The sequence below is a fragment of the Stomoxys calcitrans genome, chromosome 5 (assembly GCF_963082655.1).
Source record: "Stomoxys calcitrans chromosome 5, idStoCalc2.1, whole genome shotgun sequence".
NCBI classification, from domain to species: Eukaryota; Metazoa; Arthropoda; class Insecta; order Diptera; family Muscidae; genus Stomoxys; species Stomoxys calcitrans.
This window is the reverse complement of record NC_081556.1, coordinates 12,860,206-12,874,089: the sequence shown is the minus strand read 5'-3', so window position 1 is coordinate 12,874,089 and position 13,884 is coordinate 12,860,206. Positions and strand designations below refer to the sequence as shown.

The 13,884-nt window shown below is 38.0% G+C and overlaps 1 protein-coding gene across 2 annotated transcripts in view; it reads left to right on the top strand.

Moving 5' to 3' along the window:
- LOC106083425 (muscle LIM protein Mlp84B) overlaps positions 1–6,299 on the top strand; it is an 88,888-nt gene extending 82,589 nt beyond the window's left edge. The window contains exons 7-10 of one of the 2 annotated variants that reach the window (XM_013246415.2): positions 765–849; positions 4,373–4,669; positions 4,735–5,058; positions 5,124–6,299. In XM_013246415.2, coding sequence (XP_013101869.1) covers positions 765–849; positions 4,373–4,669; positions 4,735–5,058; positions 5,124–5,394 — 977 coding nt within the window. In that variant the 3' untranslated portion in view covers positions 5,395–6,299. Of the gene's footprint in view, positions 1–764; positions 850–1,334; positions 1,432–4,372; positions 4,670–4,734; positions 5,059–5,123 lie in introns of both variants that reach the window. The other variant, XM_013246414.2, reaches the window with a different exon arrangement.
- The last annotated feature ends 7,585 nt before the right edge of the window (positions 6,300–13,884 follow it).

Sequence of the window (13,884 nt, the reverse complement as noted above, 5' to 3'; positions counted from 1 at the left end):
TCCGATTTCGCCGAAATTTGGGACAGTGATTCCCTTTTTCAATTTGGTCCCTCCTCAATTTGGTCCAGATCGGTGTAGTTTTGGATATAGCTGTCATATAGACTGATTTATCGATTTTCAGCCTTGGGCCCGATTTCACCGAAATTTGGGACAGTTTGTTGTGTTAGACCCTTCTATGTCCTTCTTCAATTTGGCCCAGATTGGTTTAGATTTGGATATAGCTGCCTTTTAGACCGATCTCTCGATTTAAGGTCTTGGCCCCATAAAAGGCGCATTTATTATCCGATTTCGGTAAAATTTTACACAGTGACTTATGTTAGGCTTTTTGACATTCGTGTCCTATATGGTTCAGATCGGTCTATATTTGGATATATCTGCCAAAACGATGTGTTTATTAGACCACTCAATGGCCGTGCCGAATTTAGTCCAAATCGGTCCATATTTCGATAAAGCTGCTGTGGGTGCATAAATTATGCATTTTTCACCGAATTATGACTAAAGGTGGCTTACATTTATATCCGAAGGGATGGGTATTCGCTCCGGCCGAACTTAATGCCTTAATCCTAATTTAAATTCGATTTAAAAATTGCGTATTTCCATCAATCTATCTATCTTCATATGTATATGAGTATGAGTATGTTATGTCTTTGTATGAATTTTGATAATCGTTGCCAATTATATCCACTTGTTTATAAATTTTCTGTATACATGTGTTTGTTTCTGTTTCTTTGTATGTTAATGTGTTTACATTAAAAATTCAATAGCTTGTTATGCTAAGAAATTCGGTCCAAAAGGCTACGGCTATGGCCAAGGTGGTGGTGCTCTCCAATCTGATTGCTATGAAAACGGGTAAGTATTATAAACAAAATACTAGACCAAATGTTTATGTTTCTATGTGTGTGTTGATAGAGATTTATTTAATATACCAATTATCGATAAAATGTAGAGGGCTCTCAATGAGGGCTATAACTGTTAATTTTATTCCTCTATTTTGATTTAGGAAACACTCGATTTTTAATCGATTCGATCATCAACTCGAATAAATGCACCTTTATGACATTTGCTCATTTAGTTTGAGAGTTAATAACAGGGCTGCCAAAGTTCAAAAATACATGTTATGCACTATGCATGCATGTAACCTATTGACAATACTACCAACTGCTACCAGCATTCGGACGTTTATTTACATTTGAATTCTCGTATGTTTTTGTCTCTGTGTGCATTTCTATATGTAGACTACAAATACATGAGATCATCTTACACCCACATATGTACTTAATTTATGGTAATTAGCAACAATTGTTTTAATATTTTCAAATTTTCAACTTTTAAAGGTTGCTATGCACAAAGATTTGGCACCAGAGGTTATGGCCACATAGGCATGTCATCATTGGGTCTTATGTCCGATATAAAAGATATTGAATGGCAAAGGTATCTATGCTCCTTCTTCTTCGTTCGTCTTGTCTGTCAGCCTTTGCTTTGTCTTCTTCGTATCTCCGTATCCATATTTTGTGATTTTTGTGCATTTCTTGTATTTATAAAAATAGATTTCCACCTATACGTCCTTGTTGTGGTCATCATAATGTTTGATCTCCGTGTTGAGAGACAAAACACGAGAGAGATTGTGGAGAGTGTGGTATGTGTTCTCATTCGTTTATCTTGATGTTGTGCAAAGTCTCTGAGAGTACACTTCTTGATATTTTCCACACATTTGTTGTGAAAAAATCCAAGAATATGTTCATGTTCCGAATGTATATATAGTATACATATATGTAGAGATACATGCATACCATCAGTCCATATGTCTAAACCTAATATAACGATATATATGTCGACAGCATGACTGAAATATATTTTTAGACATTTCTCATGATTTTTTTCTTTTATTTTTTGTTCGAAAAAAATAAACAATTTGCCATGCAAGCAAGCATATATGTATGTATGGGTGTACAACGTATACGAGTAATTATCAAAAAAATTCATTCGATAGAAGACCATTAGTAAATCATCGACACTTGGCTATTGTAAACAAAAAAACTTAAGTTTATGTAGTTTTTATGAGGGCATACAAATGAAATAATTTTTAATGCTTTTCTGCGGTACTGTTTTTTCCCCAAAAAACTGTGTTTTCTCTATTCGAAAGTCAAACAAAAAAAAAGAGTTCCAACGGTCTCTTTCACATTTTTTGTGAATACACACAAAATCAAGCAAACAAAAGAACATATAAACAAAATTTTATAGATATAAACTCAAGGAAAAATATTTAATGGTGGGCTGGGTTTTTTTTCTTTAATCAAATACAGAAAGCATCGTTTTGCTCGATCAATAAAATGTAGAAAAATTGGAAACATGAAGCCAACACCTGGGAATTTTCCACTCGCATGATTATTTTTTTTGCATCAAATCTTCTTTTCTCACCACAATCATGAGAATGAGAGCTATCAAATATTTCTAGCATTTTTCTGTTGTCAATTCCGAAAAGCCTAAATTTAGCTGTTTTTCTATATATCCAAAATTTTGTGTTGAGAAGGTAGTATGAGTAGAAGTAGAAATTAAACAAAACGAGAAAAACAGTCAATTAACTGCTTATTTATATATTTGATGCCATTTAAGCTTACGAATCTACATAAGTTGATCAAATAGATCTGAAAATGCCATATCGTGAATAAGCAGGCACAAAATATTCTAACAGATGCACTTATTGGGTGAGGTCATGCGAACAGCTGAGTACAATTTTTTTATTTTTGTTTTGACTTTTGTAGTAAATATATATGTCAAAAGCTTGACAAGACAGCTGTGCTTTTTTCTAAAATCTTAAAAATATGTTCTATTTGATCCGATTTCTACACAAAAGACACAAAACAGTTTTGTAAAAATGCAAATATAAAATAAATTTGTGGAAGATAAGTTGTAAAACAAAGTTTACTTCTAAAATTATGTTGACATTTCAATTTACGCCACTCAAGGTAGTTTCGTCTGGGGTAGATTTTTGTTGTTGTGCTAATGGCACTACCTCTTAATTGTACCATGACATTCTACTAACATTCACAATAGGCAGATTATGGCAATCTTCATGTTCATGGAGCCTATCCACTTTATGGTTTCGCAAATGACGCACAGCGAACAGCCGACAATTTTTAGAATTTTCATGATTAAGCTTGTCAAACTTGTTGTGTGCAAGTGCATTAAGCTTGTCTGCTGCATTTTGTCAGAGAAAAAATGTTCCTGACATTTGTTAACTTTGGGGGACCACCCCACTCCCCAAAAAACCACCAAATCGGGCATATTTACCGTCTCAAAAAAGATTATTGGGGAGAAGAGCACGAAATTGATACCCACTCCTTTCCCAAAACACCCCACAAACAGAATGCATTTACTGACCATCGCAATATAGGGCTCAAATAAAGGTATTTGGGAGTAGAATACGAATCTGATAACCAAATGTGGACCATACCAGTATAAGGTTCGAATGAATGGCATTTGAGGTTAGAAAACGAATTTGATGATCAATTTTGGGGGACCCCTCATCCTAGACGCCTCATAATAAGTGGTATTTGAAAGAAGGTCACAATGCTGATATTTTTTCAGGTTGAAGTGTCTGGGGGACTACCTCATGCCCGAAAACACCTGAAATCGGACAAACGTATTTACCGATCATGGCAATATGGGACTCCCACTGCCAAAATCCCCATGAGAAAATCGAGCTCAAATAAAGTCTTTGAGAATGGAGTACATCTGACATCCAACTTATATGACCTTAAAATCGCCTAGTGAATCACAGACCAATATAGATCATATGGTATTCAGATAAAGCCATTTATATTGTTATACTGTTAGTCAAGCGATATACATATACTATTTTTATAGCATGGTATTTCTCCAAAATATTTATTTCAAGGATAATTTTGTTCCAATAAAAGTAAAAGAAGGCGCGGCGGAGCTGGCCCGGTTCAGCTAGTTTGCAAAATGCAATTCTCTTTGATTTTTTTATAAAAATCTAATTTGACTAACTTTTCTGCAAAAATCAAATTTCGAAGACATTTTCTACAAACTTCAAATTTCAGGAAAATTTTTTTCCTAAGTTAAGATTCGGCGAAATTTGTTCTAAAAATCATACTTTGATGAAATTTTCTATAAAAAACGATATCGAGCATTGGCAAATTTTCTATAGAAATGAAACATTATCGAAATTTTTCAATAAAAATTAAGTTTAATTATGTTCTTCTTGAAAGAGAAATGAACCGCGATTATAAGAAACGATTTTCGCTCTAAATAGACTAAAATAAATCAATGTTTTTTTTAATGTGTTTCAAAGCCTTTTTTGTTACCTTATGCTCATTTCTAATTATTTCGCATTATGCTTTGATTTCAGTGACATGGCCCCCCGTACTGCTGTCATTGATGTAAGCAAAATTCAAGCACGTCCTGGCGAAGGCTGCCCACGTTGCGGTGGCGTTGTCTTTGCCGCTGAACAAGTCTTGTCCAAGGGCCGTGAATGGCACAGGAAATGCTTTAAATGCCGTGACTGCACCAAGACTTTGGATTCGATTATTGCTTGTGATGGTCCCGACAAGGAAGTTTATTGCAGAACTTGCTATGGCAAGAAATGGGGACCCCATGGTTATGGTTTTGCCTGTGGTTCTGGTTTCCTTCAAACAGATGGTTTGACGTAAGTTGTCTGTAAACAATTATGGGACTCTTAAACTGATAATAATCAATGCTTGTTTATGCTAGTGAGGAACAAATTGCTGCTGGTCGTCCATTTGCTCCACCAAGCACTACATCGATTTTGGCCCCCGAAGGTGAAGGTTGCCCACGTTGTGGGGGTGCTGTGTTTGCTGCTGAACAACAATTGTCCAAGGGCCGCATGTGGCACAAGAAATGTTACAACTGTTGCCAATGCCACCGTCCACTTGACTCTATGTTGGCTTGTGATGCTCCCGACAAGGAAATCTACTGCAAGGCCTGCTATGGCAAGGCCTATGGACCTAAAGGTTTTGGTTTTGGTCACACTCCCACTTTGGTTTCTACTGGTGATGGCACATCTACCAATCTCTAGTAAGCTACCAATTAATTTCATATATTATGAGAGATTGTTTTCTAGGGTTTATTTTTTCTTGCAGTGCTGATGGCAAGCCTCTTAGCGGACAACGTTCATCGGGCGGTTGCCCCCGTTGCGGTTATGCTGTCTTCGCTGCCGAACAAATGATCAGCAAGAGCCGCATCTGGCACAAGCGTTGCTTCCACTGTTCCGATTGCCGCAAATCTTTGGATTCCACCAACTTGAATGATGGCCCCGATGGCGATATCTATTGCAAGGCTTGTTATAGCCGTAACTTTGGTCCCAAAGGTGTCGGTTACGGTCTAGGTGCTGGTACTTTAACTATGGCTTAAACACATTTCCATTTACAATCGCCTACGAAAACTACCACTACAACGACGAAAACCGATCTTAAACCCAAAACGAAACATTTGTAGATTTTAATGAAAAACTAAAAAAAAACATAAATGATGATGAATTCACAAACGAACAAAACGAAACCTTTATTGCAAACCGCGGAAAACTAAATCTACGCGCATCAAAATACAAAAAAAAAACCAAAACTTACATATGAAAGTTACGACCCCCAAAACTTACGAACGTTTTTACATATATATGTATACACATACACACGCCTATGCATACATATATATTGAAATTTTATGATACATATGTATTTTATTTTTATTTATATATATTTTTTAAATATTTCTTGTTGAGGAACATTTTAGAAACGATTATCTCGAACTATTCTATATATATATATATACATGTATATATATATAAACTTTTTTATACTTTATATATATAATATAATTACAAGAGTTTTATATAAAAACTAAACTAAAACAAACAAACAAACAAACCTGATAACACCATCACAAAAACCAACAAAATGCAAAAATCAATCCAACAACACCAGCAACATTTTTGGCTACATTTACACGACTTAAGCGCCACCAAGTAGAGCATCTTTGGGCGATTGAGGATGGATGGATGGATGGATGGATACAGACAGACAGACATACATACAACCAACCAAACCACTCCCCCCTCAGGCAGACATGGTGTAATACTTTAAATACCACTACTACTAGAAACCTATCATTACTGCTATTATTTATGTACAATTTATTTATGACATAATACTAGATGAAGATGAAGTGCCATGCATATACATAGTTTTATATATACATACATAAACCAACAACAATAACTAAAAGCAACTTAACAATAAAAAAAACCAAAAAAAAACCTTTACATAGTATTTTAATTATATTTGTTATGGCATGGATGGTAAATAAGCTCGAGTTAGGAGCGTTTTAGACTCTTTCCAGCATATCCATAACGATTAGAGACTTAGGTTAAATTGAAATAGGTTTAGGATTTTAATCCGCTCCATGCCACAGTGAAGATACCTACCCAAAAGCCGTTAGCTCGTCTCGTCATATACCAAAGCCAGTTATCTACATAAGGAAACAGGGGATACTTCTTTCCCCAGCTTATTACGACGCCCGGCTTGTCTGCACATAGTCGGACGAAAGATACGATAATTCTTACCGGATTTGGTAAGAATCGATTGAATCATCCGATATCGGATCCGATGTCTTACCGACATCGTAGGTTAGGTTGAAAAGAGGGTGCAGAATTAATCCGTGCTACTTACACAGTCCTTAATTGATTTCAATACCACTGCCCTAAGTTGGTTCATGTCTGGCATTGTGTCTCCACCTAAGTGCCGGTATCTATTAAACGCGAAAGCCGGGCAATGACAAAGGAAATGCTCCAACGTCTCATCATCTTCTCCGCATGCCCTACACATGCTATCACTTGCCGCACCGATTTTACATAAGTGAGCTCGTAGTCCTATGTGTCCCTTTATGATACCAATGGCTGTACTGACCTCCCTCTTGCTTCTTTCGTCTTCTTACGATCTGGATCCCCCCCATAGGATTTTCGCCGTCCGTTTGCGCATTCGTCGCCCTCTCCCTTTACTCGGACTGCGTCGACCCGAAAGGTTTCGGGTTAACCAAGTTTATTGTCGGCAGTCCTCTGGCCTTCATCGCCAAATCATCTGCCTTTTCATTTCCCCTTACTCCGTTATGGACTGGCACCTATACGATGCGGATTTTCAGAGAAGGCGTTATTCTCCTTCTTAAACTGCAAAACTGTTCGTGACCTCACCGTTCTGGTTGTTATTACCCTTATGGCAATTTTATTGTTGGTAAATATCTTCAGTCTCCTGTAGAGCCAGGGACTATCCACGGATTCAGGCCCCATTTCGAGCCAGCGGAGCGGCCGAATTTTGGATACCCACCTCCTCGGGTATATATGTCAACCACCATTGGTCAAAACCCCTAAAAAATTCATACTTTATGCCCCGTAGCAGCTATATCGAATTATATAAATATAATCGGATTATAAATGTGCCTTTTATGGGGCCAAGACTTTAAATCGAGATATCGTTCTATATGGCAGCCACATCAAAATCTTGATCGATTTGGGTTGCAAGTTGCAGAAAACTGTCGAAGAGCCTAACACAACTACCTTTTATGGCCTTAAAACCTTAAACTGGTCGATCGGTCTATATGGCAGCTATATTCAAATCTGGACCGATCTGAGCCAAACTCACTGTACCAAATTTCGGCGCCATCGGACAATAAATGCCCCTTTTATAGGCCCAAAACTTTAAATCTTGAGATCGGTCTATATGGCAGCTATATCCAAATCTGGACCGATCTGTGCCATATTGCAGAAGTATGTTGAGGGGCTTAACTTAACTTACTGTCCCAAATTTCGGCGACATCGGACAATAAATGCGCCTTTTAAAGGTCTAAATTGAGAGATCGGTCTATATGGCAGCTATATCCAAATCTGGACCGATCTGGTCCATATTGAAGAAGGATGTTGAAGGGCCTAACACAGCTCACTGTCCCAAATCTCAGCAAAATCGGATAATAAATGTGGCTTTAATGGGCCTAAGACACTAAATCGGCGGATCAGTCTATATGTGGGCTTTATCAAGATATGGTCCGATTAAGCCCATCTTCGAACTTAACCTGGTTATGGATCTGTGCAAAGTTTCGGTTCAATATCTCAATTTCTAAAAACTGTAGCGTGATTTCAACAGACAGACGGAGAGACGGAAGGACATGGCTAAATCATTTTAGATTTTTACGATGATCATAAATATATATTCTTTATAGGGTCAAAAATGGATTTTTCGATGTGTTGCAAACGGAATGACAAAATGAATATACCACCATCCTTCGGTGGTGGGTATTAAAATGGTCGGAACGACCGGGCTGTCTGCACATAGTCGGACGAAAAATACGACAATTCTTACCGGATTTGGTAAGAATCCGTTGAGTCATCCGATATCGGATCCGATGTCTTACCGACATCGTTACTAAAAATGAGAGAAATGGTTCTCATATTGTTGGAATAACCGGGCTGAGGGGAATCTGATATATTTACTGCCATATCGTACCGATATCGGAGCAAGTTTTCAGGGAAATTCTAATGGGAAATTTTATGTCGTACCGAAGTGGGACCGAATTCGCAGACGAATTCGGCCAGATTTCTTGACAGTCACACGGTTTTAGTTAACGGCACGCAATTCCAAAAAAAAAAAACAAAAACAAAATATCCTCCACCGCCACTTATGTTCATTTCACACTCGTGGTAACGAAATGTTGCAAGGCAAAAATGAAAAGGTACCAAACAAAACATTCTTCCGACACGTCGCACAAAAAACGTTACGATTTCGTTGTTAATAGTCGGAATAGAAAAAATCCCTCGGGCTTCGCGAACCGATTTCTTGCCGGATTTGGTAAGAATTGTTGTGTCTTTCGTCCGACTATGTGCAGATATGTCGGACGTCAGACAAAGTCGGATCTTATTCTTTGCTGGGATGGCAGTTGCAGTGGCAGATGGCAGTTATTCTGTTCTAGTCCTATGTTTCCGGTAATGATACCGCAAGCCATATTGAAGGAGGTCAATACTTCACCTCGTTAGTAGCCTCCTAATGACCCTATTCGCCACATAGTATTTTCGTCGTCCTGTTCAAACTCCAACTGCATCGCCATGAAGTGCCGCGCATTCACAGTTTACCGATAACAGTCCTCTGGTCCTTCCAGCAAAGTCGCCCTCTCGTTTACCAAACGATGCGCATAGTGACATTTCAAGGGAAGGCGTTAATCTTCTTACATTTCAAGACCATACGTAAACTTACCACCCTTGTTTTTACAGCCCGCATAACAAAATTGCTGTCCTCAAAGATATTCACATTCAATGTCCTCGGGGAAATTTCGCCCTCCAGGACGGCATTAAGATCAGACAGCCTGAAACAGAACTCAATTTGGACACCCAGACCCATTCTGTCCTCCAGCTTTGATCCATCCGTGCAGCATGAACTATTAGATGATACCCGGCACGGGATATCTGTAAGCACCACGCAGGCTGGAACACTTAGGTCCGATCTGTGTGGGGTTCATTGCTGTCACGAGAAGCTTAGCTGGGATAGGATAGTGGAATGCTCCATACGGAGTAGCTGCAACGGCAGTTGCGGACAACCAGCGGTATGGAGCGGCGAGTCTCAGTGAAAGGCCGGGTGGCACCGTCTCTTACACAAATACTGAGTGCCTATGATGCTCGATATGACAAGGCGAGTTATTGGCGTCTTTATATAACCAATGGACATCATGTTTTCACTGCGATTGGTCGTATAGATCGGAACGAGCTTGCTCACCTATTAGAGCTTAACGAGGATCGCCACCCCACATATGCCAATTTGGCTACAACAACAATCTGGATTTGCTTCGAGTCGAGTACCTTATAATTGTTCTCAACCTTCCCGATATCTGACAGATGGCCAGAGTAATATCGCTACTGAAGCTTGGATAGGACCCGAGCAAGGGGGAGTTGAACAGACCACGCTTCTTTACCAGTAGCTAAGACGCTTGAGGGACAACTCCTCCCGAGCCCCAATCGAGAATTTTCATTCGCCGAGCATCAGCACGGCATACAAAGCACAGCAACTGCTTTGTATGCCATCATCGCACACATTTAGCGTGGCCCAGGCCATGTGAAAGGACGTCTTCGTGGCACTCGACATTTGAACAGCATTCCACACGGCCAGTCATGCCAAACTATTTGAGGACATTGCCAATACGTCCCTCCAGTCAGGCTTGGGTCGCTGGGTCATGAATTATCTGCATGGTCGCCAGTCATTTGTGGAATTTAGGGATAAGAAGAAACACCGTAGAGTGAAACAGGGAGTTCCCCAAGTTTGGATCATATCTCCGTCACCTCTACCTCTCCTTCATTCCACACCCTCCAGACGCCATTGAAATCGTATCATATGCGGACGATTGTAGGATCAGGACCAACCCATTGATAGATTAAACGTCTACCTCAACGAACTTTTCGCTTATTTCGCTGCAAGAGATCTGGAGAAAACAGATCTGTCAGAATGCCGCTCTTCGAACTGCGACGGGCTGTCTCTGTCACTGCCTAGGCAGAAATCTCGACTCAGGAATTCTATATGTTATGCGCAGACCTCTCAAGCATACCTTAAGAAGCTGTGCAACGACCGCTTCCACATATGTAAGCATGTGGCTACAACAACGGCATCTCATAATAGTTTTTTTCCGACTCCATTTTTTATTTTCTTGGGTTTTTGAGTACCACATAACACATTCCCACTTCAAAAATGTATATTGGTATTGCCCCTGCGTACACTTGATCACACATTTAGTTAACATTCTCGTAATACAAACGAATAAACAAATTCGCAAAATAATACTTACTGCAAAATACATACAGCATATCAGTGGCTCCAGTGGACACAAGCAAAATTCGTTTTACAGGCACAAATTTTCTTATCTTTTTTTTTTTTTGATTTTAAAAAATATTAGCGGAAACACTCTTCACACATGCCATCAATTTGCAATACGTTTATTTGAGATATTCATTTTATTAGCACAACACACACACCATTACACCATTTATTTTTTGTAAAAAATAAAAACTTTTCGCTTCTCATTTCAAGCACGCAACAAGCAGGTGGCAGGCTGCCCGTCTTATTTTTGTAGAAACTAACCGAAACCACGAACCCGCACTGATAGTTTAATACAATGCACTACTATTCTATTATTTTGTTACTACTTTCACTTATAAAACAATTTTCATTTTATTGTAATTGCACCAAAAGGAAACGAAACGAATTCCCGCGAAAATGAACTAAAAGCTTCCTCAGCTGTTTTCCTTAATTCCGTTACACAAAGCGGTGTGTCTCATATTCATGCGCACAACGTTGTTCTTTGTCAACAAGCTATTATTTTTCAATGGAGCGTAAACACGTAAAGCCTCATACTACTTATGTTCATTTGTACGAAAATTGTATAGAGTCGCCCAAAAAGTAATTGCGTTAGAGGTGAAAATTTCGGGGATCACAGTTTGCAGGAGGTGGTACTGTATTAACGCTATGACATTGAATATAAATATCTTTGCTATTCGGGCTATAAAGTGACGGATGGTGTTGAAATGTAATAAGATTAGGGCCTTTCCTGAAAATGTCATGATCCGCATCGTTTAGAAACGAATGGGCAGAAAACTTTGAGGGCTTTGCTGTATGTTCAAAGATAAATTCATTTGCATGTACCGCAAACAGCTGAGTACCATTTTTTCTCACAAAGTACACTATCTGTCAACTTGTTTTCATAATGTTCGGTTGTGTGTGTGCAATAAAGTATAGTTAACACATTCATTTGCACCGAAAATGCCCATTAAATGATTGAGAAATCCGATATAGTCTTCTTCCTTGCCAAAACACAAACAAAAGTCAAACAACAAAGACAACAACATTGATGTAGACTTAATTGGTGTCTATTTCGTGAGCATTTAATTACATTGGCAATTAATTGAAGCGAAAATTGTATTGGCGCAACGACATGTTCTTCATAGAACTAACTCAGTACCACTTCTACGGAAGGTATTAGCACCATTTTTTGTAATGCGTTTTGACAGTTGTTCGGCGGAAAAGACGAAGTCAGTACTAGGCTAAACAACGAAAAATGGCGCGAACTATTAATACTCAAAATCAGAGTTGCACCAAACACTGATTTTGGCAGATAGTGTACTCGGTTTTTTTTGTTAGCCAACTGCTCTTACCTGTGAACGAATTTATCTTGGCTCATACACTGGTAGAAAAAGAACGGTACTATGCCGGCCGGTATTATTTTATTCGCGTTATTGCGTAATATTTTTAAGACCATTTGGTATCAATTTAATACCAGAGAAAGAAGACTATTAAGAATTAAGAGCGATTTGTTTTAAATATTTGCTTAATTTAAAAAAGATTTAGTACGATTTATGTGCGTAAGAACGTGCTCAAATATCCGAGAGCGGTAAAAATGGAAATAGTACAAACTCGAAGGATGTTATCTATATCAATAAGTAAAGCGTGCTAAGTTCGGCCGTGTCCAAACCTATATACTTACTCTTCAGCTTGGATAGCATATTTTTAAGTTCTTTTACTGCGGTATCTCTTTATAGGTAAACAAAGGATAATGGGCAAGAATTGCTAAGCTATTGGAGCTATATCAGGGTATGGACCGTTTCGGGCCATACTTGGTTTGGATGATGGAGACCATATTGGCCCGATTTCACTAAAATTTGACACAGTGACTTAAGTTAGGCTTTTCGAAATCCGTTTCGTATGTGGTTCAGATCGGTTTATTTTTAGATATAGCTAATAAAAATACCAGTATTTTGTTGTATACAATTAAACAATGACTTGTACTTATTAGTGTTTGGTACAAATCGGAACATATTTCGATATGGCTGCTATGGGGCATAAGGTATGCATTTCTCACGGATTTTGACGAAAGGTGGTTTACATATATACCCATGGTAGTGGGTATCCAAAGTTCGGCACGGCCGAACTTAACGCCTTTTTACTTGTTTTTCTTGTACTGTCAACACAAGATTAGTTTCCCCCCATTGTTTATTTTGTAATTAAAATGCCCAGTAGTATAAAAGATGGTCGTAAAGTTCACTTCCGAAATCCGGAAAAAATGCTAACTTTATGCATAAAGTTGACAAGAAAAAAATCACTGTCCCAAGTTTTGTGCACGATCGCTTTTCTCACTTTTTATATAACCACATGCGTATAGAAAAGTAACGGTAAATTCAGTGTGGTCAATTATGTAAATTAGGGGGAGTCAAAACAATGTGAAAACTTAGCGTTTTTCCCACTGAATGGGTAGTGTCCCTTATTAGTTGCACGGCGCTGTAAGTGCAATTTTTCCAGCTATTTGCAAGTGAGAAATTGCGTGAGAGTGTTAACAATAAATATAAACATTTTGTTACAAAATCGACGGTAAAGGCTTTAGAAAAAAGTTTTCTTTTTTTTTAAAAAAATGTTAAAGAAAATAATGCCAATTATATACAAGAAAATACATATTTGAAAAAATATTTTTTTTCAAATTAATTTAACCCTCATTGCAATCGCCTTTCGTTCACATATGCATATGAGCTTATTCTCATCATTCGGGATTAAAACAAGTCCTTTTTTGTATATGTATTTTAATTTCTTTTCCTTTATAAGTAGTATAAAAGGGGGATGTGTGTGTGTGTGTGTGTATATAAATTCTAATATTTCTGCATTCGACATATCAAAATTACACAAATATATGTTGGTATAATATGGCATTAAATTTTGTTTGTTTTCATTTGCATTTCCATGTTAGGTTTCTCTTTTTTGCTTTCAAACACTTTTGGATGATTTTGTGGTTTTAAATATTTTGTTTTTATTATTGTTGTTTTTTTTCTTATACCAT